This window comes from Polistes dominula, unplaced genomic scaffold (genome assembly GCF_049000335.1).
Source record: "Polistes dominula isolate Pdom_NZ unplaced genomic scaffold, Pdom_raw_medaka contig_24, whole genome shotgun sequence".
Lineage (NCBI taxonomy): Eukaryota > Metazoa > Arthropoda > Insecta > Hymenoptera > Vespidae > Polistes > Polistes dominula.
The window spans coordinates 8,004,814-8,031,577 of NW_028301150.1; the positions used below are offsets into that span (position 1 = coordinate 8,004,814).

The following is a 26,764-nucleotide window of genomic DNA, read 5'->3' on the forward strand; positions in this document are numbered from 1 at the left end:
TTCCCACGTTCCATTTTTTTCAAATTTTAGGAAGAATTCATAAAGTAAGAGAAGGAAGAAAAAGAAAAAGAAGAAGAAGAGTAATAAAACACAAAGATAAAATACTTTGTCATTACCGTTCTATTGTTATCTTCTTATGGCGAGAAGTGGACAATGAAAAGAGAAAAATAAGAAAGGTAAAGATACACCCGTTGGTTTGCATGTCGCGACAAAGTCTTGTAGGATCCCTTTGTCAAGACATTGCTCTCGCGTCTATGTTAGTGCCATATGTTGTCGTTTATAGCCCTTTAAGTCGGCTGAAGGGTAATAACGATAAAGGATCGAACGTATCCGACGGATCTTAGTCCTTCTGCTCTTCGTTTCCTTTCATTTATTTTTAAACGAAATGATGAAGAATATCCGCTACAAAAAAAGGGTAGAGAAATGAAGGGCAGAAGGGAACGGTGAGAAAAAAAAATTAAAATAAAACCAGGATCACAGTCGACACGCGGCCTTGCTTCACAGCATGGGAATTGAATAATTTCATTTTCGTAGCATTTCTTCAAATAAGAAATGCGAGAGTACCTTAATAAACTATGTAGATATTTTCAATCTATTATATGGACCACGGTTAAAGAAAATTGATTTGTTTAAAACAAATATAATCCAAAGATTTTCATTATTTCATCGAAGTTTTCTTCATAAAGATAGATATATAAAGTTATAAAATTGATTTTTCCAATAGTTTCCGTAGTCGCTTCGAGTTGCAACAATTGGATAATCGAAAAATAAAGGAAATACAAAAAATACAAAATAAGAAGAAAATTTACAGTAAACAAATAGATGGAAAAGAGAATAAGAGAAAAAGAAAAAGCGTGTAGCGTACGTTCGGTGTTCTTCGTAGCGACGATTTATCGACGTCGTAGTTGTTATCTCGTCCGGTTGAATTTGAACTCTGACCTTTGGTCGGAGTACGGTCAGCACGAAATCGTGAAACGCCTTCCGTAAGCCAACGAGTCTTGTCGGTCCACTAACGTCACTTTTCATCCTTTTCTTTCTCTCTTTTTTATTCCATACAATTTTTTATCTATTTCACGAATTGAAAACTTTTATAACATGACACGCATACGTGATCACACAACTCTCGACATATCAAAAAAGATAATCAACGTATGTAACGTTCATAGCGATGAATAAAATCCTTTATAAAGCGGAATTGCGAGCTAGATTCGAAATATTCTTTTTTCTGGCTACTTCCGATATAAATCCTTAAAGTTAGAGTACGTTAAAATAAAATATTCTTTAATAAATAACCATCTTAATCCGTAAAAAAGACCGACTACATAATTCAGAATCGAAGTCTTTCTTAAGTCGATATGAACGCGACTTGGGATTTCTTCATATAAAATCAATGACGTTTAAATCGTAAACTTTTTGATTACTGATCAACGGACTTGGTCATTTAGAAATAAGTAGGTACTTCTTAGTAAGGACAGATTATTAGAATAAATAATAAATAGTAAAGAGATTAGGTAGGAAAAACGTGTCGCAATAAATGAGATATCTTTGAATTCTATTCGCCGAGAGGATAATCGCCTCGTAATTTCGATTCAGAGGGTAAAATACTGAACGAGAAAGCTACTGGCTAATGCGCTCTCCTCGTGGTGTCTAGTTTCTCCGATTCACTCGATTACATTTTGAAAGAATGCAAAAGTTTATCTTAAGAACCAGGAAGGATCTCGTTCTTGCGAGAAAATCCTTTACTCTACGAGAGTCCTTTCTCTTTCTCTCCTTCTCCCTCTTTTTTTTTTCTTTCTATTCTTCCGGATAAAAGCGTTAAGGTAAGTGCAGCAAATGCGATACGTTCCTTTTCCCTTCGTCGAGATATCGAACGAACGAATTTTAATCGGTGGAAGGGTGAAACCTTAAACGAACCGCGAGAAAGGAACGAACTCTTCGTCTTACGACATAAATATCACCTTTCTTATCGTCTTCGTTAATCTTTGCTATCAAGAGCGGTACGGATATTCGATACGAATAAGGAAAATTAATAACCACGATGGAAATGGTGCGACGTGGCATTACACGAATCGGGATTCCAATGCTGATAAAATGTTTACCTCCTGGTTCGCAAATGGCGCGAAAAGTACAATTATCAATGTATGACGAACCCATACAACTTTCTTTTTTTTATCTAATTACATTACATACTAATATAACTTGTGAAATAATTTATAATTTCAACAACACTTTTCTAGGATATTTGTAATATCTTTTAATTTTCGATAATAAGTATAAAAATGACAAAAATTATCAATAAATATGATTGAGATAATTAATCCGTGTCTTTCGTTCTGTTAAATACTATCGGAATAAGATACCCATTTGAAAAGAGATAAACGTACCAACAACAAAAAAAGAGATAAATATAGCAACAATTTTAATTTCAATTTGAAAAATAACAAGTGTGTCTAAAAATAGATAGTTTTGAATTGTTTTGATATTATGGAATCAGTATGCTAAGTGACTTGATTTTCCGGCTCTCTGATCACACATATACACTTTTTTATCGATATATATTAAATCGAGATACGAATAGTTATGAAATGCGTCGATGGCATTGGTACAAGCTTAAGACAGAGAGCACTTTCTGCAATAAACTCAACGACAGAATTTTAATATCCAATTTAAGAACTGGTATTCCTCTTTATGCATACTTACAATAATCGTCGACTATCGATGTAAATTTAGATGTATAATTCTCCTTTAGCTACGCGGTAAAGTGCAAAATGTTTCCGCTCTAAAAGAAAATATCTATTTTCATCGTTATTTAGAAAATACGAGTTAAATATTTCAAAGTATTATTACCGCAAATATGATCTCCGTGACCAATTGATGCTGTACCTTGTTATAAGGTAACTTATCGATTAAATGCAAAACTTATTTCAAAGAAACGAACGTTAATGTAAAAGAAAAGATCATTATCGTAGGTTAAATTGTTAAATTGTTATCGAATGAAATCTACAGATCGAACAAAAATATATACGTAGCTACTTCTACCATAAGCCATAACAATATCGAATTCTCTGGAATAATACCAGATAATTTATTTCCTACGAATACGAATTATTTTAAAAATAAATACGGATCGGGCACTCGGTATAAAATGCACGAGCACATTCCTACATTCGGAAGTAAGTTACTCTCTCGATCGCTAAGTAAATGGCTCTCTCGTGCTTCCGTTCTGCTACTTCTTCCACTTACCTTACGAATTGCTATTCGCGAGTCCGCAGGTGGACGTGAACAGGAGATATCGTAATTGGAGAGTATTCCTCTTGCGATAGCCTGCCTAGACGAGACATATTTTTCTCTTGGTATTTATGTTACAGATAGAGCCCGAGCTTCGTGGGAGATACAAGCCAAACGTATGTTTGCTTATATACGCTATAATCTTTTATCTGAAAACACGTACGCTTTCATTTGTATTTTGTGCAAAGTCCGCGATAGCATCCTATCGCGAGTTAATATCGTTATTTGTGATATTAAAATGACGAAATACGATTATTTCAAGCTTTAAAAAATAAATAGACTAACAGAAGTGATAACATAAACAACAAAAAAAAGAAAATAAATAAACGCTGTTCTTATAATCTCTTGTGAAAATGTAATTATTTCTTCGCGGTCAGTTGTAATTTGATAATTATTATTAAGATAAAAGATTTAATAATTAAAAAAACAAATCTTTTTCTTTTTCTTATTTTGTTACTTGTTTTGAATTAAAATCGACTTTTTTGATCTTTATTATACTCTGATAACCGCTTATATTCCTATCATTAAAATAAGTTTACATATTTGACAAGGTAAACTCATAAAATAAATTATTCTAGTAAGTAGAAGCCGTTGGATCGGACCGACAATAAATTATACAGAATCATTATGCAACACATGTCTGCTAATCAAATGATATTTAGGTGTTCGTTACTTGTAACGTAACGATACAAGCAAGATCTGATATGCTAAAGTATTCTAGTGTAAAGTTCCATTAGATGAACCATATGTGGATATAGGTATATAGTAAGTAGATATACCGTCTCTTTACTATTCGTTTATGCTAACTTATGACATCAATTACTGTCGTGTTACATCCAAATCGATACAGCATCATTAAGTTTGCGATAAACGTATAAACAGGAATCGCAGCTAACGTTAGGATTCAGTGGGAAAACGTTCTTTGAGAAGACGGCGTCTTTGTGTAAGTGCATATGTTTGTATCTTTTAATTTCTCTTTCTCTTTCTTTCTTTCTCGGGACTATCCGGATGAGAAACTAACGAGAGTGCCTGAGGCTAATTTTTACTTTTACCTAAGGAGAAGAGATATCAAAGACGACGAAGATGCGTATCTTTAGATACCTTGCATCATCGTCGATAAGACCCAACCCGAACCACTCCTCTCTTTGAATAAACTTTTGAGTCGAAGGAAGGAAGAAGTAGACGCTCCTTAATTTTCTCATGTTTCTTTATTTAACGCGCTGACCGTTGAGAAAATTATGCATAAATGGTTATTTCTATATTTACTTATCTATATTTATGTACTTCATGATTTTAAGTATAAGGATACAGATACATTTTATGTAATGTATTCGTTTTCAATACATTAAAAAATTGAATTACTCTTATCACGGATAATTGCTATATTATAAGCGAAGTAAAATCAACAAACGTCGTTGATCAAATGTACTATAACAAATAGTTTCGTATTGTAAGATGAAATGAAGAAGACGTATCATGATTAGAAAGAGTCATTTAAAGCGGAAGGCTACTGCAGCGATTCGCATCGAAGACGTATCCGGGCTCGTCTAAAGGCTTCTTCGTTGGAAGATGATTCAGCAAGAGAGACACACAGAGACGATAGTAACTCGGTGTAAAATCGCTGACAGTGGTGCTGACCTATGCTCTCGAAGGCCATAGTAACCGAATACCTGTCTAACAGCCGGTTCATTCATGCTTATTATCCCGACACTTAATTTTAGTCTCGCTTCGAAGTCGCATGATTCCTGTCCCCGGTTCTTAAGTACGACAGTCACGACGCGTACGGAGAACCGACGAAGAAAGAGAGGAAGAAGAACAAAAAACGATAAAGAAGAAAAAGAAGAGATAAGAGAAGACAAGGAGGAAGAGTATTAGTAGTAGGAGGAGGAGGAGGAGAAGGAGGAGGAAGAGACGGAATAGAAGAAGAGAAAGAAAGATATAACGACAGGTTGTCTTTTCCGCTCTTTGCCCGTGTCTACAACGAGGAAGTAAGTATGTGTGCACGGACGAGCCGGTCCGAGAGACTACCTCTTAGGCTATCTACATGACGGATGAGAAGTCTGTGCGCATTAAGATCACAACTCTAAGCGGTGCGGCATCTCGTAACGGTGGACGCTCGACGAGTATGACACGCTTGTTCTTCATCGTTACCGGCTGCTAATCGACGAAGGAACGAGTTTCTATCGTTAATACAGTGTTCTTATTTTTCATTAATAGAAATTGATATCAATATCTGGAGTGCATGTGTGTGTCAAGAAACTTTTCATGTTTTCAACATTCGATCTAATATAATGTTGTTCTTATCTATTTATGTATAATATATTTACTAACGTATCAGGTAATAATATATAAAGGTGGTAGTTTCTGAGGCAAAAGACAAGTATATAGGATTATCGTCCCTTTTGGATTCCTTTTGTGATCTTTTCCTATTCTTATGAAGAGGAAAGAGACTGGGTATGTGCAGATATACGACTGCTGGCTGAGGTCAATACGTTTGGACAAGGTCTTGAGCCGTTAAGCTTCTTCTTTCTTTGCCCGGTTTTCTGTTCGTCCAAACATGTCTCGATGTGAGTGTTGACCCCATGGTTACCGGGAAACCATCGAGAGTTGAGAGCGGGACGATGTCGCACTCAACGCTCTATCTATGGCCACCGGCGAGCATCTCCCGACCGTTAACTTTTTAGAATCGCTAAGAATTTGCCTCCAGAATCTAGCTTGGGAAAGTTGAGTCTCCTTGTATATTCGTCATTTTGTCATACCGACTTTGGGAATAGAGGGAAAGAAAGAGGCTAATGTTACTCACGCGAGGAACGCGTCTCTCCTGTCATCTGGGAATACACATCACAAGCTAGAAACTTTTCTTGCTATATATCTCTCTAAATTCCATTGCAGTAAGCGAGTTGCACCTACCCCTTTTGCTTGTTTACTTTTACTCGACTGACTAAAACATTTAGAGAAAATTCTTATTTATAAGTATATACGAAACGCTAATGTATACAAAATTAAATGTCAAGATAATATGAATTTATCAATGATGGTATCTGCGTGCCAGAAGAAAGAAAGAATGAGACAATATGAGAAGAGTAAAGAAAAGAGGGAAAAGAGAAGCTTCGGTAATTTAATGCTTAAGGAACGTTAGGTGATTCGATGAACGATGGAAAACTCTTCACGCGAAAATGGTTTTGCGCAACTTTCCTGCGGCCGGTATACGCATAACCACCAATGTTAATAAGGTGTTAGAGCTTGGTCTGGCGCATAATCGTAGAACGGAGAGCATAGTGGGATACGACGTTGCAACAAAGCAACGGTGACAGGTACAGACGAGCCATATCCGGGACGTTGGCCAATAAAATTAATCGCTTTTGCTATGTCGTCTGAATAATTTATGCTCGCTGCCGTGTCTAGGAATTGTCCGATCATCACAGTCGCCATCACCATGACTACTATTCGAGTCTGCTCGTGATAGCCTTGGAACGACAATCTTATGGTAACATAGTCGTTGTTTCTTCTGACAACGTCCTTCGATTGCTTCAAGCTTCTGACAATTTGTCATGGTGATTAAGACTACTCGAGTATTAAAACAGTAATGACATTGTCTCTTTTTTATCAAACGTTTTTGCACTCTTTGAAGAGACATTGTCGTAATTGTTAACAAAAAGTCTTTTCCTATCGACTTGACAGTAGAGCATGAAAGATGTCTTTTCAATTTCCAATAGTCTATTTAACCATGATCTTTGGAAAATTTTACATTTAAAACGAAACGGTAGCTATTAGAAACCAAATCAGTAGTTAACATTCATGAGTTAGCATTTAGTTGGTAACTTATAAATCACCTAGGAACGACAAGTAATTAAAACTAACCAAGACTATTAATGTATAAATAAAGTAACAAGGTATCTCTCAGCCAAGTAATAAAGCATGAGAAGCGAACCAGTTTTTCGACTAGTTAATGGAAAACAGTGTAAACATTGGGAAAATAAGGTATTATTGAAAAATAAAAGACATCTTGTCGATCAAATGATGAGTCTTAGAGCTTCATGGAACACCTAGGTGTACATTTAAACCGCGAGTCATTAATTGGATTTTTATCTATCTCTTCGACTAAGCCGTCCAAAAGGAAACCTTTGAATTTTCACGATCACTCTCAAGGAATTTAAGCTATGTTTCGAATTTCATTCTGCAAAAATCGAACGAAATAGAAACAAAAAGAAAAGGAGAGAGAAAAAGAGGAAGAGAAAAACAATAAAAGAGTTAAAAGTGGCCATAGAAAAAAGGGTAAGGAACCAAAAATACAGGGAACCTCTTAGAAGTCCCCATAACCTCTTATCAGTTATCTAATTAACTGTTGCATTTAATTAGTGAGCCGAGAAGAGAACCGATCCTAGCACCGTTTGAGATGCTATTGCTGCACTACCGTAGCTTTTACATATGGTGGTCATGTTGGTGGTGATTAAATGGCTACCACACACTCGTAGTCGTACGTAATTTTAATCGATGTCCATGTAAGATAAGAAAGGTCGACGAATGAACCAACAGCGAACTGGCAATGCAATTAGCCGTCTTTTTATTTATTCCGTTATCGACCTCTTTTACTGTGCGCCGCTTGTATAAAGTTGTAAGCGTTGGAGAACGTTGGCGAATGCTGATGGAGAAACGAGAGGACCCTCTTTTAAACACAAGGACTTCCTTGATCGGCCAATTAGAAATCCTGTTTACACGCATTAACGAATAAGTTTCGGTTCATTCTGTATTTTGAAGTGAAACATTAATGCATTTACCCGTGGTTATCATCGGGTGCTATGTTATCAGGATGATCGTTTGATTACTACAAGACATAAAAAAGAAGCCGACGTCGAGAACAATTTTAACATGAAACAAACACAAAATATATTTGATCGACGTACGAGTCCGTGTGTTATTTCTATTCCAATAGTAGAAGGTACCTGTCAAAGATTCAATTCGTCTGGCCAATGTTATATGGATGGTACATTTTCTTCGGGCAAACGTTATTATTATTCCTGGCGTCGTTTGATTTTGTAATGCTCATAACTGAATGGTGGAATACACAAGGAAATATACTACATGTATATACATATACAGGGTGGGCAAATAATTCTGTCCAGTTAGAATATTGTCATTGTTTATAACAATATGAAAAATTTTATATACGCAACTTACACGGCATGATGAGGGGCATTTTTTGGCTTGAACGTTTTTTGCGTGGGTGGAAGCATAGAGGAGATTTCCAGGTCACCTGCATTTTTTTAAATGGAACCTTATATTTTTTTTACACTATTCGATTCCTTTTTTTTCTGCGTTAAAAAGTATTAAATGAAGGTCATCGAAATGTCAATAGTTTACGAGATATTTTAAGTTTTATATCAGTAATGTATTTTATTATAATAAATGTTCGAATGTTTCTCCATTTCATTCTAAACAATTAGATGCGCACATTCTATTGCGCTTTTTTACATTTTTCATTACATTTTTTAATTGATTTAAATTGATATTGGAACAATACATTGTTATATTCTCCTTATATAACTTCAAATATCTCGTAAACTATTGACATTTCGATGAACTTCACTAAATACTTTTTAACACAGAATTAAAAAAGTAATCGAATAGTGTAAAAAAATATAAGGTTCCATTTAAAAAATGCAGGTGACTTTGAAATCTCCTCTATGCCTCCACCCACGCAAAAAACGTTCAAGCCAAAAATGCCCCTCACCATGCCGTCTAAGTTGCGTATATAAAATTTTTCATATTGTTATAAAAAACAACAATATTCTAACTGAACAGAGTTATTGGCCCACCCTGTATATATACCTATACACAGACATAGACTAGATAGGTGGACAACATTTTACACAAGGAGAAACGATTTCACTTGAGAAAGCTCGTTCAAGCGTAAAAAGAAAATGTTTACATAACGGTAGGTCGAAGATGACATTATAACCACTCACCTTCCCAGGATCTTCGATGAAAGAACCAATCGTTATCGTGTGTAGAGTGACCTCGCGAGTATCCTCAAGATCTTCGAAAGGAGCATATAGGCACTCGCTGAGGAAATAAGATTCGCTGCACGTAAGCCTGTAACAAATGAGAATTGTGAGCAGATTAGACGTTAAGAACTGAAGCAGCGATCCTTATATTTCTACCATCGTATATATCTTCCACCCCCTTCTCCTATAATATCAAGTAAGCTCCTTCATAATTATGCTATTCAAGGTGATGCGAAGTAGAAGCGAATTTTTATGTTAGGTACCGTAAATCTTTCTTTATTTCTATCTTTCTCTTTGATTCGAACTATTAAACGCAACTAATGCATTGCGACTACCGTGCGATAATCTTTAAAGAAGATTCTCTTATTCTCTCGGATATTTATCTATCAGGCATATAAGAGGATATCGTGTTAAGATAATAATATTATATCTCGATGTCAGGTGATTTATTCAATTCTTAGAAGATCGTAATGGGAAAGGATTCGAAGGGATGCATTATCGAATCCACATTTTTTTTCTCTTCTCGAGATATAAGGGAACTTGAGAGGGTTAATACGGGTCACATCGTGATTGGCGATAAATCGAAAGGTTTCTTTCCTTTCTCATACTCTCTCTCTTTCTCTTTCTCTCTCTCTCCCTCTTTCTTCTCTATTTCTCTTTCTGTTTCGTTTCTCTCTTCGGTGATATGTGCGACGTCGACACGCTTGTCGCTTTTACGACGTCGATACTTGTCATTTCGCATTTTTTTCGTGCCCCTTTTCTTACCTGTCACTCACTTTGATGCCATCTATTCGCGTGCACTCGTACGATACGATACACAGTGTTATCTGCCGTAGCGATCAAAGATCCAAGACCAAAAAGATCGATTCTCAGTGTTCATCGAATCGCTTTTCTTTATTAGTTACACGTCGAGATAGCGATGGTCGATAGATATATGATTATAAAAAGAAATCTAAACTGAATGAAGACAAAATGAAATGTTTTAATAATTACAACAAATAAATGAACATATTATTAACTCATCAGTTACATCGATGTAACTATCATATAAACTATAATAAAAAATTGACAAAAGTCAATAGATAGAGTTGATCGATTTTTTAACTATTACAAATTGTGTATTTCTATCGTATGAAAATTGCTCGATGATGAGGAATAGCAAGCGGGCAAGAAAAAAAGAATAAAATAAGAAATAAAAGAAGAAAAGAAAGAACAGAGATATATTGTAGAATGTAAGTTAGGAGAAGGCGATAAATATCGAGCAGCTCCAGCACGTAAAGCATTACACCACCGAAGTCGAAGTAAGATCGCGTGGTCGAGCAACATCAATTTCGAGAGCGATTCCCAATGTTGTCGGAAGAGTCTTGAAAATTTCGAATGCCCGCGTAATCGAGGAGCCTCCTCGCGAGAAGAATGTAGAGAAAAGGAGGCGGAAGGGTACGTAGGAACATGCATCAGAGCCACCATGGCTTTCTCCTCCTCCTCCTCCTCCTCCTCATTCTTCTTGTTCACTCCACTCTCCATCTTCTGTTCCTCCTTTTCTTCATCTTCCGCGATAATGATACCTACACGCTCTCGCTCGGTAATAATATTAATGGTCTCGTGTACCGGAGGGTCCGTTTCTTAGGCCCCCAACAAAAAGGAGTAGAGAACGCCTTTTACGCGTAAGAGCATCCCGTAAGAAGAAGGAGAGAAATGATCGAGAAAAAGAAAAAAGAAGAAAGAGAAGAAGATGCAGGAAAGTTGGGATTTCTCTTAAAAATCCTTCACACGAGCATAGCTTTTGAGATTCTCGAAAATTTAGTCAACTTCGATAGCGTCACTAGGAATATGGAAATTTAAACGATTTAATAATAAATCGTTGACCGCATCTAAAAAATGGCAAAGCTGCTTTCTTGTCGAAGTAATTTGAAAACCTACAATTATCTTTATCTTCTTGTTTGAAAGAGCTGCCACTCTTACGTGCCTCTTGAATGAGGAAATATGTACGCGATGTTAAGATATTCTCTGCTATCGATGTAATAAATTGTTCTTCGAGCAATATAAGTAAAGAACTCTCTGACGAGTGATTGGGTGAAAGAATAAAGCTACATCATCGAGACGATGTGTAAGATAAAGATAAAAAGAGAGGGATAACTCCGCCCCTTACGCTTTCATATCGGCTATCGAACTTCGCGATCGAGCATCGTGGTCTTTTGAAAATTAAAATTTACTGATAACCTACCATCTTTACTTCTTGTAACTTATTCGACGTAGGTAATTAAGTTTGAGGTTTCCGATAGCTTTGCTACCATCGCGTGGAATACAATTATCACGTTTCCGAGTAATTAACGATCCATTCTGCGAATAAAATAATACCAAAGAGTTGGTTACTTTATGTTTCTTTTCTCATTATTAATTTGATGCTTCAATGATTCATAGAAAATTATTTGTTCGTTTGTTCGACGCGATATGTTCCTTTCTTTTCTTTCGTATCATTAAAACTTTTAGCCGCGTAAATAAATCGATTAGTGATGCAGATCGAATTGATTCTTTCGGCTTTACATCGGTAGTGTTTGCGCGTGCTAGTAATATCGTCCGAGAAAATATCATACCTTCGACCGCCCACGTAACGAACGATTCCACCGTGAAACGATCATTAATTACTACGTCGAGTTTCTATGAATCACTTTCATAGAACTTCCTCTCGTCTCGTTCGAGCTACTTAGTGAATCGAAGAGAGAGATAAAAATCGTCAAACGCCTACGATATCTTCGAGTAGTAGAGTCACTTTTGCGCCTTCGGGCCCCCTTCTTTTATGCTTCGCAAATTTTGAAAGTAATCGTCGAGAAACGCGATAGAAAAAGAATTATGCAATCTTTCGCACCGGCGAATAATAAAACGCCGGATGGATCAAATGGCGATCGTAAAAGCGAAAGGTTTCAAAATCTAATCGTGCGCCTTGCGTGCTAATGCATTTCTGGCGAATATACGATTAACATTTCGATCACTAATCAAACTTTATGATCCTAATATAATTTGAGTAATTTTTTATTACACGTGTATGTTTTTTCTTTATTTTTTCTTTATTTTTTCTTTATTTTTAAATTGAAAAATACCATTCCTTGAGAAATATAATACAAAGTTTTGTTCGCCAGTTGATTCGTGTTTGTAATATCTTTGCCAACTCGGTAGGAAAAGTGTATTTCTGAAACGTCTGACCGAGTCGTTTGTTCAATAATTATACAGTCTGGTATCGGTGATAAAAATTTCGAAGGCTCTAATGTGCGCTTTTTCACGCGAGCTCCAGACACCTTACGGAGAAAATAGGTATCTGTTATAAAGAAAGAAACGTTATTTTTACTAATGTTCATTTTTTTAAAAATAAGAGAGAGAAAGGAAAAATAAAGAAAAAGAAGAAGGAATAAAAAGATCTTGTTGTTTAGAATGACGACAAAGCGATGATTCGTATTAAGGTAGTTCTAACACAAATCAAAAGTTATGCCAATGTAATGAATTTTTGTGAGATACTAAAGAAAGTATTGAAGAATACTCCTGCAAAATTTGAGACCGTTTCAGCAAACCGTTTTCAAGATATCGTTTATCAAAAATTGCGAATTTTGCATACGAGCAATGGCTTATACACTACGAAATGAGCATTTTTCAGATATTCAGTCACCAAAATGTGCGAAGGAGTAATGAGAAATTCTTGAAATTTGGCACAGAAGTAGTTTCGTATATGAAGAATAACATATATTTTACTGCAAATTTTCCACCATATAGTAAAAAAGTATAGACTCTTGAGAAAATATTGTTTCGAGGCTAGAAGAACGTGTTAGTGAGCACGACAACGTCGCTTTCTCACAGCTGACAATACACATTTGAACAATGTGTACTGCTCACTGATAACCATAACTTTAGGCACGCATACACGCAGATAATGAATCATACGGATATACGAGTAGAGCAACGTTGTCACGTTTTAATTTTTGACTGGGACTACGCGAAACAAATTTTTATTAAATTTATTTATTTAGATTGTTTTTACGTTCCAGATTTTTATATGGTCTGGAATATTCCTTTAAGCCGATAACATTATTTTTACTTGCTTTAACTTATAACAAATAACTTCTTTTCTTAGAATTTTTGTTTCTGTTTTCTTTTGACTTATGCAGTCGTGTTAGAACTACCTTAATGTTGACGATCAATTATTTCGCATCGTTTTCACTCTCAATAATTATCTTATGTTTTTTTCCGTCGATGTTACATGTATTTCGCTGACTAAGCGTTACAAATAAGAATTATCTTCGGTCTAACACATCGTTCTTTTGGTAATTTCTTTTTATTGTAATAACTACAATAATTATGTAGGAGAACGGCAGAGAAAAAAATTGCTCCGTACTTTTGGTAAAGAATTTTCGACTTCGTCGTAAACTTACGAAATAAACTTTCGATAGGTAACTCTATGCTCGAGAGAAGTCGCGTTTCTGCAAAAAGCAGCTCTCAGAAATCGAATTAATTCGCTTGAGTTAAAGGCTGCGCACGTATAGTGGATATTTTTAATTAAAAGCTCTTTTACGGAAGACTTGTACTTTTTTTTCACATATACCTACGTAAATACGAATACACACTCAGATCGTATACATATATTCATACACATACAAGCGCGTGAGCGCACATATGATACACGTATTTGAAGTCGATGGAATCGCGAAGAGGTAGGACGATCGTGGAGAGACTTCGTTAATCGCCACTTAATTACCACATCGATCGATTTAATCGGCTCACACACGCTGCCTGCGTCGAAGGCAGCTGCGAATCGGTCGCCAAGTAAAATACACTTCCCTCTCACATCAGCTAATTATGAAATCCTTTCGCGTACACATCTTTATCGTTCGCCCACGAGAATCTTTCTTTCTCTTTCAGGTATAGTAAATATACATATACACGTACATATATATATATATATATATATATATGTATGTATATATATACATATAGGTATATTGGAAGACTCTTCGTGTCGTTTCAAAGATCACGCAAATAAAATATTTCTTTTAACGTAAACGATTTTCGCCCTATTCTCATTTATCTTCTTTCATTTTTTGTATTTTTCTTTTCTCTCTCTCTCTCTCTCTTTCTCTCTTCCTTTCTCTCTGTTCTTACGTTCGTTTTGACGAGGGTGGTCTTCCGCAAAATTTATCCGATGCCGGACAGGCCATGCGTGCACCGGTAACCCGACGTTTAAAGCATTAGCAACATGCTCGTATATTCGTTCAGGTTGCGTTATGGAATCAATTTGCTAAATGGATAGGAAAGAAGATAGGGTGTAAGAGAGAGAAACAGGGAAAGAGTGATAGAAGTCGTGACGCGAGAAAACGACAGAAAAGAAAGGATAAGAAGTGGAATAGAACAGATGGACGGGCGGAGAGACAACGCGTGGCCACTCCTTGATTTCACGCATGCGATGAGTCGCGTACTAGATGGAAAGTCTCGCTACAACACGCGACCACGTCGCGTGCTTCGAGTCTGATTCATACTCATCGTATAGTTCTGTAGTTTTTTTAATTAGCGACATTTTAAAGGTGAGCCGTTCTTCTTTTACCTATGGATGACCTACCCGTGCTACATGTTTTTCAATTTTGGAAATTTCAAAAATGTCGTTTCTCGATAATATATTATATATAAAATATTTGATATCTATATTCAGATTACAAATAGCACGATTGAGTGTCCGCAAATAGATTTCTGCTTATTGTAAGTATCTAACAAACGGAAGATATAAGTGATATTATAGATATAAGTGATAAGTATCATTACCGTTGAAATATATTAATATTTTTAATTTATCCCTCGAAAACTGAACAGTTTAATACATTATACTACATGTGGATACACGCACATTCTCCTTTTACCACCTACGTATATATAAAACAATTCCATTTATCTCCACGATCTTATCTATAAGTTTCCATTAAGAAAAAAAAACGATCTATTTATTATTAATGCTTGAGCTAGATCGAATTTATTTATTTGCCATCATCTAACTAAACTATGACCAACATCACTGTCACCCGATTTGATAATTTTAATATCGATTATCGCGGCCAAGTGAGAGAAGTGGAAAAAGAGAAACCTGAAATAAAACTAGAATTTAAAGGTTTTCTGCGAAATTTTGTTCAGAGAATTTTCGACAATCGATATTTATTTCAACAGATATAATTATTGGCGTTTAAGTTGTTGAGTTTCTAAAAAAAACAATTTACTTAAAAACCATAATTTATTCCAAGTAAAAAACCACAACGATGTGACAGCGTGACAACGTTTCTTCGTAAAAAATTTTTGAATGAAACAACAGTTCGAAGGGCATAAATGGTGGGGGTGCGAGCGATAGGGATTAGAGAGGTGAGGTTAGTGCTTCGATAGTCGCTTGTGGTCGTTCGATACTCGTAACGAGTATCGATCTAGAATCTTATATTAACCGATAGAATCGAACGCGCGCATTTTGATACAGCTAGTTACCGTACGATCATTTCGGATCGTACAGTCCGAGTTAGCGTCACATGGGGATAGCTCGTTGTCTATAGGCCTTCTCCTTCTTCTCTTCCTTCTTACCCTATTTCTAGCTCTCAGGCCGACATAAACTGCCGTTATTTGCTTACTCCCACCGGTCGTCTCACTTTCTCAACGCCCTTTGCTTCTTTGCAAGAGAAAATTTATAGACTATTTTTCTTAAAGAGAATGAAAAAATTTCTAATCTAAATACGGAACGACTGAAACGTACCCATAATTAAAAAAAAAAAAAGAAGTTACTGAGACAAATTCCTCGTTTAATCAGATATAATTAAAATTATTAATTAAACGGTATTAAAGATTACATTTACAAAAAGAAGTATATATATATACCTCACAGGTGAACACTACCAGAGAGAAGAAAAAGAAGAAGAAGAAGAAAAAAGTGAGATTCGAAGTTACCCCCCTAGAAGCTACGAGGACAGCTCTTGGTTGGTAGATGCACCGTTGCGAATTAACGTTAGCCCCATAACACCCCCGCGAGCATTATCGTCTTGTTGGCCCTCGCAGTCTTATTTATGGGCACTCGCCGTGTGCCGCGAATGCCTTTCCTCTACTTTCTCTCTTTCTCCGCGTACCTAATGGGCATCCTATTAGCCGCGGCTGAACTCGCCGTACTCTGGTACTTTTCTACGAACGGCTCTCTAATGTACCTTCGCTCTAATAGAATAATTCCTTGGCGCATTAGTCAGGTCTTGGCTCTAATCACGATTGCAGAATTTATGCCGCACGCTGGAGAGAGGGTGAGCGGAGGAAAAAAGGGTGAAGTGAAAGAGAGACAGATAGAAAGAGAGAGAGAGAGTGAGTTAGTCCTGAGCGAACGGCTACCATAATAATTGAATTAAGTGAATGTCGCTTAATGACACTCTTTACGTTACCTTACCGATCGTAGTCGAGTCGCAAGAAATCGCGAATGCAATCGCGATGTCACGAGCACCCGTGTGAGTAGAACGAAGGAACATAAGAAGGAACGAAGGAACGAACAAACGAAAGAAGGAACGAAGGAACGAACGAATAAACAAACGAACGAATCTCCTCCATCGTAGCCGAGGTTGCTGCTGATGAAATACGATTTCGTCGTACTCGACGAGAGGATAATTGAAAATTATAAGCAGGGAGTGAAATCGTGACGCGGCACTAACGGAAATGCTCCGTGAACGTCTTAGCGCGTAGCAAGCTTAAGAAGAAGAAGAATCGAAAGAAGGACAGGATCGAGATGTGAGTCTTAACGAGAATCCTTTCGAATTACACGCTTCTCTCTTTCATTTTCTTTTTCTTTCTTAGTCTTTCTCTTTCTCTTTTTCTCGCGTACGGACTTGTCATTTAATTTGCCTCTAGGGATTTATGGCTTCCACGAGTCGCATGGCTAATGGACAAAGCGTTTTCCAGCGGTAGAAACAAAGCGGCCTCGAAGACGACGCGTAATTCAAAAGAAGAAGAAAAAGAAATATAAAAAAAATGTCGAAAGATTTTACAAAGGATCTAGGAAAGGCAAGAGAAAGAGAGAACACATACGAACGTGGTTCTCTTATGGGGAATCGACTAGGGAACGAAGTGACTAGTGGCTCTACCGGAGTAATTACAAAAAGATACTTCTTGGTACGGCTTCCATTTGTATGGCTCGGTGTTATCCATCAATTCAGATTCCGCTTAATCGACTCTCTTCGAGGAACTCGTTGCACGCTGGAGACTCGGAGGCTTTGACCGTAGGACTAAAGCAGCAGCATTTACCCCAGAGACGGGCGCATATTGCTCGTTGCGTTTCGTAAAACCGGTAATAAGATAGGAAATTGAGCTTGAATCGAGGGAGCGACGAAGATAGAAAGATGGATTCCTCGGATGATTCGATTCCAGTGGATCGCAGCCCGCATCGACGTGGCATGGTCTTTCTTCGCGACGAATCTTCACGGGAAAAAGAAGGAATAGGATATAGAAGAGGAAAGGAATATCGGGTGGTGTAGAGTGGAAGAAAGATGAAAGAAGAGGAGCGTACGTGGAACTAATTTCTCCCAACGGATCCGGGCAAGACGGGAAGAAAAAATAGTAGTAGTAGTAGTAGTAGGTGTAGTGGTAGTAGTAGTACTATTAGTAGTAGTAGGTGTAGTAGTAGTAGTAATACTATTAGTAGTAGTAGTAGGTGCAACTTGACGTAGCGCCGAGGAAATTACGGTAATCACGAACGGAGGATGTGCGAGAGGATACCTGGAAGAAAAAGTGACGGCAGCGGGAGGCCGCGAGTAAGAAGAGGAAATATTCTGGTAGTATCGAGACGTAACTAAAAGAAGGAGTTGGAGGGACATGCGATACTATTCCACGTTAGCTTCAAGGCTAGGTCTAGAAGGTAGTTCAAAGGAAAGAAAACTTTAGCCTTGAGCATCGAGAGTACGTGTACACGTATACATAAGTAAACGCGAACAAGAAGGAAAGTGGGCGGAACATGCGCGTGCCTTAGCTTTGAAAGAAGGAGAACGAGAGAGACAGGAAGAAAAGGATATAGAAGAAGATGGTAAAAGAGATAGCGAGACAAGGTGAGGGGAAAGAAATCATAGGGATTAGTGTGTTGTTGCCATGCGAACGGATAATCCCGCGCTAATAGCGAACATTTCCTCCGTTGGTAAGTGATGTCGTTGGTATCGTAAACGTAAACAGAGCAGCAGCCATTCGTAACTCTCCTGCCGGCTCGTTAGTCGATAGGAGCGTCATGCTACGAACGTTCCGCGCATTTAAATGCCGTTAATAACCTTTTACTTCTGAAAGACGTTCCTAGCTACTACTTTTGCCAACGCTAATACTTTCGTCTTTCATCGCACCTAGCGTCTGATTCAAGAATCTTAAATACGTTTGGTAAAATTGGTAGGCTGACTGTCTCTTTATTTAGCCCTTCACTATACATCGTTTACTGTTGTCGTCAAGACAAGCAGCGAAATTGCTAAGTCGTTTCCGGGATTGGGGAACGGAGAAACAACAATGGAAGAATTCTTGGATAGCTGCGGAAAGCAAAGCACGCGACAAAACTAAGAAACGTAGCTAAGTTCATAGGTATTAATGTATGCATGCATACAAGCATGTACAGCAGACATAAACGTTCATAGTTGTAGCTGTTCGTTCCTGCAGTTGTCGGTGATTCCGCGATGAAGCTGCAAACGGTGCAAGTGGCACATGAATCACGGGACATTTGTACCCGCTAGTGAATTACGTTTCCCAAGAGTCACTCTCCACGGCACGGGTATGGCGACATCGCGAGAATCTAGGAATGTAGATTCCCCGTTGAAAGATACTAACGCTTTGTACCCACGTATTGTTAACCACGCCGACGTACGATCCATCATTAAGCAGCCTACGTATATCTCTGTAGATTTCTTCGCTAACGATAAACAGCATTCAAAATTGGGACTCCTATCGAGCCGGAAGTGGAAGCTATTGTAAATTCACAAACGATCGTAATACACAAAGTACTTGAGATGGTGTTAAAGAATAAACGATTTACTTGATCGTGAAGATAGGTGAATTTGTTATTAGATGTAATTTTTTTCTCCTTTTTGAAATTATTCAATATAATATAAACATAAGGAAAAGCTCAATGATGTTTCTTACGTCGACGCGATTTCTCTCGTCTCAAACGAGAAAGGATCTGGCGAGACGTCTGAAGAGACCGGAAGATTTATCGTAGAGAACTTGGTCGATTCGAAGCGTTACCATCTAATAGAGCCGATAGAACGAAATTAGTCACGGTCGATCGATGATTGCGGGAATGGTATGGGACGTTGTGAGAATGGTAAAAGTACCATAATTTCCTTGCTCTCGCGCAGGATGCGCGCATGGCGTTGTCGCAAAATACAGTGATTTATTGACGAACCGAGAGTGGACGTAGGAAGAATCGCGTCAAAGCCGTATCGTTCTTTGTACCGTTACCTATATACATACGTGCAACTTAACATCCCTTGTAAAAAGAAAATTCGACGTCGTGTTTTATATCGTCCTTTCATATTGTCCTTCACGATTGCAACTTATTCGATAGTAACTTCGAATATATCGCATCGCAAACCGATTTCCACGATATTACGCCATTAAAAGTCGCTGCCGGTGTATGAGAATTTGCTTCGTCTCTACGACATTTACTAGATCGAAAGTCTATCGAGTAGTCTTGTCTGAAAAGATTAATCTACCCATTGCCAATGAGTAATAACCCATTATTAGTTATGTACGATGTGTCTACTTATAAGTCGACGAGAGCCTTCTAATAATAAGAATCCTAATGGTACACCCTACCGCGATCAATTCTTAAGAGTGCTTTTTGCGAAATCAACTCAATCAAAAAATTTTTCTTTTTATTTTATTTTATTTTATTTTATTTTATTTTAATTCTTTTTTCTTCATAGACATCTTCCCGATGGGCTACTCGAGATGACGAGCGAGCTAACAGCTAAACAGTTATATTTTTATACTTAATAAGTATAATTACCTATCAAGCACTACGAACGGCTAATATTTAAAAAGAACATTATTGTACTTTTATTTATTGAATTAATATTTCAAACATTCGCATTATGTTAGATCATGTTAAACGCTTTATGACACAAAATGTAATATAAATTATTCTTTTGGTTGAATTAGATTATCAATCGTTTAAGAAAATGCAAAAATATGCTTTATCCATTTAAGCATATCTCTTTATCCATTTCTTTTCTAATCCATTTCAATCTAATTTTTCTAAATTTTTTGTGTGTTCCTTTTCTTCTATTTACTTTTCGAAACTTAATATTTCCGCATTCATTAATAATCTTATGTATATGTTACTTTCCGTCGTAATGTAAAAAACAAGTAATATTTGGATCTAACTTGATATAGAAAACATTGCCAGAAAATTACAAATTCATAAGATAAATCTTTCATATTAAATAATTAGAAAAAAATAAGAGAGAGAGAGAAAAAGAGAAGAAATCCAAATACTACTAGAGATTTTATCATCTAGCCGACAAAGTTTAGAGTGACGTGACAAAATGCAGGACTTCGTGAGTCAGCTCCTAGAAACGAGCTTGAATCTTGTTGAACACGACGATGGAAGAAAGAGAAGAAATAGAAAGATCAAGGATGAATTTATAATGATTCCAATTGTACAGAGGATGCAGCTTCCTAGAGAAGGCAATGCGGCTTGTTGGATGCGTGCGTAGGTGCGGTTTTATGAGGATATATCGTGATGATCCCTTCCTTTACTCTATCCTTCTGATCCATCTTAACTTTTCTTCCTTCTGTTCTTAGGTCGATCAGATCCATACAAATACAATCACGAAGTTACAGTGAGATGAGAACACGGTAGGCCGCGTTGTATATCTATAGGTTCTCTTGGCAGCCATCCTTCGTTGATTCCGATGATCGTTTCTCTCAAGGAGTCTTTGCAACGAAGAGACGTCGTCATTCGATCTCACATTAATATCATCTCTAACAACTTTTTGTCATCACTTCGCGACGAACGAAGTAATATGTCCTTCATTCACATCACATTCATGTGATTTATTCGAAATACAATCTCTATAAAATAGATACATCAGCAAGAGGAATCGTGAAGAAGCATAAAAGTAATGATAATCGTTAAAAATCGTAGCAATTTTAAAGCTTACTCAAGAAGGATATAAAAAAAGAAAGAGAAAAAGAAAGAGAAAGAGAAAGGGAGAGAAAAAAATAATTCAGGTATTATAGTTATCGACATATGGCTATTATCCGTCTGTCTTCCTATTTCGTTTTCCTTTTTCCTTCTTTTCAGTACACATGCAATATGTACTGTATATTCATGCGTGACAGTGTGCTATATGGTACATATCACGTATTCGATATATTGCAACGCGACGTGCTCTTTAAAGAGCACGATTTGATTGCGCCTTATTTGTTTGATTTAACCGACCTTAATAAGGTAATAAATAATTCAACCGATTTATTTTTCCAAGCTGCGACATGGAATTTATAACGTATATACCTACCTATCTACTTATTGCGAGCCGATTGGTTTGAGGAAGGAGTGAAAAAAAGAAAAAAAGACAATACAAAAAAGTCAAGAAAAGCAATCGAAGAAGCTGGCAACGAGCCTTTTTATAAACGCGATAATTCTCTGCCAAGAAAATACGAACATCAAAAGGTTTTAACTCGTGCATCATGAGTTATCTCGAGATGAGCTCGCATATGGCCGCTATAGAGATATGGTAGGTGCAAAAATTAATAATTGCGCTTTGGATGGAACATACAAGTATTTAATGAACCGAGTCTACAGCTCTTTGCTTCGATGTTTTCATTACAAATGCTGGAGGTTGTTAAAAGAATAAAAATTAAGCTTTCTCACCTACTTGTCGTTTTCCTAAAATATGTCGGAACATTAAATGAGAATTTAATGGACGACGAACGAGAAAAAGAAAGAAAGTTTGAGAAGAGGGGGAAGAAGGATGAACATTTTCTATCTTTTAACGAGTACTTCATAAGGATTTATCTATCCGTAAAAATAACGCGAGACTTAAAACTGCTTCCAATAAATCTAATTGAGGAATTGAACTATTATACGTGATTTTCTTCAAATGCGAATATTATATTCGATGAGTGATAAATGATTAACGATAGAATTATCGTAATATCTTCTTCGTTTCTTCGGGAAACATACTATACTGATTATTTATCATAGCGATTAACGATGGAAAAAAAGGAATAGAGAAAAAGAGAGAGAGAAAGAGAGAGAGAAAGAGAGAGAAAGTAGTTCTCCTCAATTGGAGACGAAACGTTTGGTAAAAGGTCGATTCTCAGAACCGTCCGCAGATCGATTATCTTTACTTGACTACAGATGCGTTGATTTTAAATCAATTACAACTTTCCTTCTTTCTATGTTCGTCTTCTTTTACCTGTCCACCTGTCCAAGTAAGTAGAAGTACACATAGATAGTACATACTAAAGCAGAGAGAAAGAAAGAACAATAGGTGGCAACGAGAAATAAAATGCAAAGAAAACTATTAATACTATTACTCCTTATGCAAGCAGAGAGGGAGAGAGAGAGAGAGAGAGAGAGAGAGAGAGAGAGAGAAAGCGAACTAACGTAATTCGGACTCTTCTCACGCTGCGGTTAAAAGCTTTTCTGACTCGGTCTTTAAAATACTTCTCGTAGATGCGTAATAAGTGCGAAGGAAAAGAGTGGAGTTCTCGCTCAAGCGTGCGAGAACCTCCTCCGTAGTACGAAACTATGCAACGACCGTTGCTTCTGCAGCCCAAAGAGTCGACTAATGAACACAAAACATGTCAACAGCCGTGGGAAGTCGGTGGAGCCAACGCAGGAGTTTCTCATTCGGCCAGTGTTTGCACTCTGTCGAGGAAGCCAGAAAAGCGGACTACTTAACGGGAACGTTGCGTCGTGCCATGCCGTTAAACTCTCTCACTAGTCTTTTACTTCCCTCCGATCTTTTATCTCTACTTATTTATTTTCTCCTCCTCTCTCTTTTTGAAGTGAAAACTTCTTTAGAATGGGAGTGATCTGAAAAGTAAATAGACAGAAACGCAGCTATGTAACGAAGCTATGAAACTCTATACTAAATAATGAGAGAAAAAGAGACAAACATATAGGATTTAGCTTGCGAGAGAATGAGACGGAATATAGCTATACAGTTTTTCCTATTCTCGGTCTCCTCTTTATGCTATGCTTCGTAGTTATCGCTCCTGGTTGTATATGTGTGCGTTTGTGTGCAACTGCATACTAAAAAGCGTGGACACGTATTCTTTCGATACTCGAAGTGTTTGTAGGTAAGAGCGATAGAAGGGTAGAAGGAATAAACAGACATAAGCACGTACGTATGCGACAAAAGTATAAGGTCCAAACGAACCGACGGTCGAAATAAAGAAAGAGGGTGCGTGGTCTGTTTTTATTTTACCAAACGTGTCATTTATTTTCTATTTAAAAATGTTTCTATTGTATTAAAAAATTAATATTAAATTATTAATGTAGCAAATATTATAATAAATAATTATGAAGTACATAGAATATATAATAATTGTATTGTCTGAAATATTAAAAAAAAAAAAAGGATTACCATATACATCAGAGAAAAAGAATTAGAGAAAACTGTGGAATAAATTAGGAGCAGCTGACAAATTCCATTCAAAAGCAAGTAAATTACTGTCACATTTTTATTTTGCTTCTTTATAAAATATATTTGATGCATAATGACAAAATATGTCTATTAAATTTGTTTTTTATATGTTTTTATGAAAAATATCCAAAGAGATGTAATGACCCATGCATATATGAAAATTATATTATAAATTGTGATATTTGCGTATTTAAGAAACTTATACTAATTTTTTAATAAAATAAAAACATTTTTAAGATGTTTAACGCATAGCGTGTATTGGTGGAGCTTACCACGGGGCCTAAATTTGAGACTCGTAGTGTACACAGTTCGATAAGCTGAGAGAGCGATACGATTCAATGCATTTTTTAGATTTTTCGTTGTTCAGATCTTTATTTAAACGAGAGTATTTAGAAAGATAAGTTTGTGGTCCAAAGAATAAGGACGAGATATGTTATTAATAATAAGGGTCTCGAAGTGTGATAGGCTACATAGTTGAAAAAACATTTCTAGAGAATATCTTTATTAGATCTTTCATTGCATTTTACCAGAACCTTCGTTCAGTCCAGCAGTATTTTCCATATGTTTTTCGTTACGTGTTTATTTCATCTATCCTAAAATGTTTTCCCTAAAACGGGAAATAGAAAACCATACTAACAAAAAAAATTTTATACCTAAGTTTCCAAAAAAGGATTATTTATTTTTACCTAATTTTTGACGAATTATATTTCCTTTGATAAACATCCTACCATTTTTGTGACTATTTATAACTATCGCATTCAGCATTCCGTTTTTATTGCTTGAATTGTGAAAAGTGCACTTTGTATCAGTTATTTCACCCAGAGACCATACCGGTGACCTTTATTATATATAGTAATAATATTATAATAAATAAATCCTACAATTGTCTTACTCCTAAAACTGTTCATTTCTCTGATTCTCTGGAAACTTAGATTTTTGAAGGTTTCACTTCTAAAACGTGTGATCTGCACACATAATTTTTTTTTCTTTCTTTAAATAATTATATTTACTTTTTTATTTTTCTTTATTTTTATTCTACTACGACAATTACTTTTTTCATTGTTCAACTTATTATTGTTTGAACAAATATAAGAATTAGAAGTGATTTTTCTTTAATATTCAATAGAAAAGTAGCATTGCCGTGTGATTAACCCTCTTTATGATTGAATTATTGATTTCTGCAATGTAAAGAAAATAAAATATTTTTTTTTACAACATTTGATATTTTCTAGTTAGATAATTCAGTAATAATTAAATGTTAAGCATATGTTATAGAAAATTTGACGATTGTAAAATGTTTATAAATTATTTGAAGTAAGGGCGATAAAATAATAATAATAAAAATAGAAAAAAATATAGATTAATTGATAAAAATCTATGCATCGGGCAAAGTAAAATAATGTGTAAAGAACGACACAAAGAAATACTCGCGAGTGGCTCTTGGAGAATACAAGTTGGAGAGGAGATAGGTGGGGTAACGGGAACATAATGAGCGTTCGGTGGACGTACGTCACCGTCCACTCGCGAGAGGGAGAACAATGCTATTCGGTTTCTTCTCTCACGCAGAAACACGGTCGGGTAAGAGGCAGCGACCAAGCAGCAATCCGTGCTTCCGCATCCTCCTTCGGCAAGCTTTGCCGATTGAAACGACTGAGGTCGTCGTACTTGAATCTTTGTTAATAAAATTTGCTCTTTGATGTCAACTTTTTCATCGATAATTTTTAATTTATAATTATTCCAATTTTATAATCCATCATATGATCGGTTGAAAGTCATTTTATATTCGAGGATTATTTTTCAAATAGGTTACAAACGGAAATCGTTTTCAAAATGGATAATAATATAAAAATATTAAAAAACCAACACGTTGGTTAAGGCAAAGGACTCTTCTTCTTGTTTATTTTTTTCTTTTTCTTCTTACTTGTGTGCCACCGGTAGAAATAATCGTTCCGCCAGGCGTATTTCTCTGCGGCTCGTAAATATCATCGAAAGTATGATACCGCTTCCGCTTCTACAATCCGGCCTGTAAAACCTGATTGTGGCTAACGATAGCCAAGAACATGCTATTCAATAATCCTTGGCCTTTACCGTTTCTAAAACGAGGAAGGTACCTTTCGTGATTTCATCAATGTCTCGAACAAAGCTCACGATCGCGTGGATTTTACGTCTCTATGAAACGCCGATAAATACGTCCGAGAGAACGAATGTCATCGTTGATCGATCGAGATGTACGAGATTCGACTTTCTTAAAAGCCGAACTGATTGACTTTACGAAGGAAAAGTAAAATAATTAATTGACATTTAGAAAAAATCAAGTCAACTTAATACAATTCTTAGAGGATCATTTATCAATGTTGTTATAAGTATTAATAAGGTATAAAAAGAAAACAACGTTATAAAGTATCATTTTATCGAACGAAGAAAAGCAGATGTTTTGCAATAAGCATGAATAGTATATTCACACTACCACCGCTTGTGTTATCTTCTAAAGTAGTTTAAAGTGCGCATAAAAGCACATTCAATGAGCTTGTAAACACGTTGGGAATTTCTCCTGAATTCCTGGCGGATAGTGGCTTATTCATACCCGTTGAATCACGCACGAGTTTTCGTTTTTCCTTCGATGACAATTCGAGGCGATTTCAAAGCCAAAGAATTTTTTGTTATTTCTATCTTTCCCTTTTAAGCTATTTTACACGATATAAATTTGGCGCATGCATCTTCTATCACCTTGAATATATTGAATTTCATTAAGATTATCCGTGAATATACCTAATATATAAAACAATAGAGAATCTAATACGGAAA

General features: G+C 36.3%; 1 protein-coding gene across 12 annotated transcripts in view; it reads right to left on the reverse strand.

Moving 5' to 3' along the window:
- Window positions 1-26,764, reverse strand: part of MESR6 (misexpression suppressor of ras 6) — a 436,905-nt gene that overhangs the window by 172,517 nt on the left and 237,624 nt on the right. For 11 of the 12 annotated variants that reach the window (XM_089177485.1, XM_089177493.1, XM_089177492.1 and 8 more), the window contains one exon: window positions 9,255-9,381. In XM_089177485.1, coding sequence (XP_089033611.1) covers window positions 9,255-9,381 — 127 coding nt within the window. Of the gene's footprint in view, window positions 1-9,254; window positions 9,382-14,438; window positions 14,510-26,764 lie in introns of those variants that run through there. The other variant, XM_089177489.1, reaches the window with a different exon arrangement.